Source organism: Pseudonaja textilis, chromosome 6 (assembly GCF_049901715.1).
Source record: "Pseudonaja textilis isolate UNSWEBS1 chromosome 6, rPseTex1.2, whole genome shotgun sequence".
Taxonomy (NCBI): Eukaryota; Metazoa; Chordata; class Lepidosauria; order Squamata; family Elapidae; genus Pseudonaja; species Pseudonaja textilis.
The window spans coordinates 59271340-59274299 of record NC_141995.1 but is presented as its reverse complement, the minus strand read 5'-3'; the positions used below and the strand labels follow the sequence as shown (position 1 = coordinate 59274299).

The 2960-nt window shown below is 36.9% G+C and overlaps 1 protein-coding gene across 1 annotated transcript; it reads right to left on the bottom strand.

Moving 5' to 3' along the window:
• Window positions 1–270: 270 nt before the first annotated feature.
• NPY1R (neuropeptide Y receptor Y1) lies at window positions 271–2587 on the bottom strand. Its single transcript, XM_026699645.2, has 2 exons — window positions 1731–2587; window positions 271–1618 (listed from the first exon to the last, which is right to left on the bottom strand). The coding sequence occupies exons 1-2, from the start codon at window positions 2424–2426 to the stop codon at window positions 1163–1165; spliced, it is 1152 nt and encodes a 383-aa protein (XP_026555430.1). The 5' UTR covers window positions 2427–2587; the 3' UTR covers window positions 271–1162.
• Between the last annotated feature and the right edge of the window lie 373 nt (window positions 2588–2960).

Sequence of the window (2960 nt, the reverse complement as noted above, 5' to 3'; positions counted from 1 at the left end):
ACAGGAAGAGGTTATTCTGATCCATAACTCTATTTACAGATACAACTATCGCTGGAAATGTTGAGCTCTAAGTATTTAGAAAAACCACGAGACACCTTAATTACTACTGAGGTAAATGTTGAAACTGTCCCATCTGCAGAAAAATACCATAATGATTATGATGACTTTCAAAAAAAAGGACCATTTAGTTCACCGAAAAGTGATTCTTCACAAGTGCCCTTAAAAAAAAAGTAGCTTTAAAATACGAGTGCTAGCCTATCCTGTTTCTACAATTGGTTCTATATTTTATTTAATTGCATAGAGGTTTTTAGTTTTGATTTTCGAAATAAGAAATGCGTATCAATCTTTTTTGTGTCAAGCAAGAGAAAGTAGGAAATCCAGGCAGTTCAAGTGGATATAAAGGTTTATTGCAAGCTTAAGCTCTCTATCTGTAACAATCTGAACTACTAAAGGCCAAAGCAAATTGGCAGTAGATAAAGAGTCAATGGAATTCAAGATGGGCTGGATTTAGTTCGCTTGTAGGTGTGAAATGACTGGAGACTGAGAACACATTTGATGCCTCCTTCGTGCTCAAACTGTCCAACTCCTACAATTTGATTTTAAAGTTCTCAGTATTACTGATCTAGTTCAGTATTAAATAAAATTGAAATAGACGCCTTTATTAAATACTGCACAGCTTTTTCTCTAATTTTTTAATTCTGTATAAAAACTGCAAGGACGTGTCTAAGCAGTCTCCAATAACTGGACACAACTGAATTGGGGGGAAAGTATTAATAGCATATATTGTGGTCTCTCTCTCTCTCTCTAGATGTGTGTGTGTGTGTGTGTGTATACAAATGTATGTATACGTGTGTGTGTGTGTGTGTGTATCCCAGTAAAAGAATATTCTTAAATAATATACTAAATTGGTAGAGAAATACTGTATATGTAAACAAAAATAGGAGGGTGGGGAATTCCATTTCAGGCAGCAAAAGTATCAATATACTCTATAATGTTAGAAAGAACACTTCATTTAAAAATCACAAACATGCAACAACAACAAAATCAAAACAACAGCAACAGCAGAAACATGAAAGTGACATTTCAGAGTTAGTGGAAGAAAAATAAACCTCTTTTAAATCTGGTGTTTGTTCATGAAACCATGTCAGTCACGACACAGCAGCTATATTTTTTCATCAGCATGGTCATTAATTTTTTTAAAAGTGAGAGGGCTGGCTTGCTTCAGGGAAGTCTTTGAAATATCTGTGTGCATTGTAGACATGGCTATTGTTTCATAGTCATCGACTCTGGTGTGGAAATCACAGAAACGAAAGAAAATCTGTAGATCCCGTTGAAAGTTCTTGTTAAGGAATCCGTAGAAGATGGGATTCACGCAGGTTGAGATCATAGCGGTAAGGTGACAGATTAAAAACAACAAATTATGGCTGCAGGCTGTAGGGAGGATTTCATGATTCCAGTCAAAGACTGTATTGAAGATGGTGAGGGGCAGCCAGCACACGGCAAATGCCACCACAATTGAGATCAACATAATATTGATCCTTTTTGTTTCGGTGGACCGGTATTTATTATCCCTCATCTTGTCCACCATGTTGCATCGTCTTTTTAAGCGAATGTAGATCTGTGGAAAATAAGAATTCAGTCAACAACAAGGTAAGCCATATCCAAGAGGTGCCATCTTAATAAGGACAAAAGAACATGCAAGATATGTGACAAAAGAAACTCTTCCTTACCTTTAAGTAGCAAACGAATATAAAACAAAGGGGTCCCAAGTATTGTATGACCAAGAGAATGGTTGTGTAGGACAGTCTGGCTGACTCCCATGGAAATGAATCCAAGCATATATATTTTCCCTTGTAGTCCTCTATGGTTATATTAGTGAATGGTTCATCAGTTAAAATATGGTATACTAGGAAAGGCAAAGACGAGGCTATTGCTAGGATCCAGATGGTGGCAATTCCAACATAGGCATGTCTGTTATTAGGCCTCCAGCCCCGAGGGTTGATAATCAGCTGATGGCGTTCAATAGCTATGAGGACCAAGGAAAAAACAGAGACTGTGACAGAGACACACTGCACAAAAGGATTAAGTTTGCACATGGTCTCCCCAAAAACCCAGTGGTCCATCAGAGTATATACAAATGTGAAAGGAAGACACATGATAGTTATTAGGAGGTCTGAAAAGGACAGATTGACAATGAGAATGTTTGTCACGTTGTGCATTTCCTTTTGCTTCAGGATTATAATAATTAAGGCCAGATTTCCAGAAATGCCAAGAAGGATAACAATTCCATAAGCCAAGGCCAAGGTGAATACCATTGCCAAAGGCACATGACAGTCAATGTCCAGGAAATGTAAGAGTCCAGAACCCTCACTGGAGACATTCTGAATAGAATTATTTCCTGTGAAGGAGAGAAATGATGTATTCATATTGGGCTCTTCTCTATCTGAGATCACACTGAGCAATAGACTAATAGGCTGCCTCCACAGGCTTCTCTCAAGAGGTCAATTTTCTTTCTTCTCATCACACAAACCACGGATGGCCAACAAAAGATGCAATGGAAATGTTCGTGCCATTGATAATCTTGAAGGATCTGCAAAAAAGTGGAATGTTCACATATTAATGTTTTAAGGTTATACCAGAAGAGAATTCTGTAGACATTTACTCAGAAAACTGCCCTTAAAGTATTTTGTTGATATCAACATGTCATTATTTTCAGTCATGAAAGAGTAATAACACCAAGAACAATAGATGAATTAACATCATGAACTATAGGATTAAGGTATTAATTTTCATTTATTCGATTTATTCAATTCCTACTCTGTTCTCCCCAAAGCATCTAGACAAAAGATGTATTGTTGTTACTGTATTTAATTATAATTCATTATGCCTAAAGTCAGAAAGTGTTACAGAGTAAGATTCAACAACAGCAAATCCTCTTGAGGAATGGAAGTCTCTTAGGT

What these genes read in the sequence shown, in the direction of transcription:
- NPY1R (XM_026699645.2), bottom strand. Translation starts at nt 2,426, where the DNA reads ATGAATACATCATTTCTCTCCTTCACAGGAAATAATTCTATTCAGAAT. An exon ending in TATTCGTTTGCTACTTAAAG is followed by an intron (nt 1,619 to 1,730) that starts GTAAGGAAGAGT and finishes TATTTTCCACAG; the next exon opens with ATCTACATTCGCTTAAAAAG.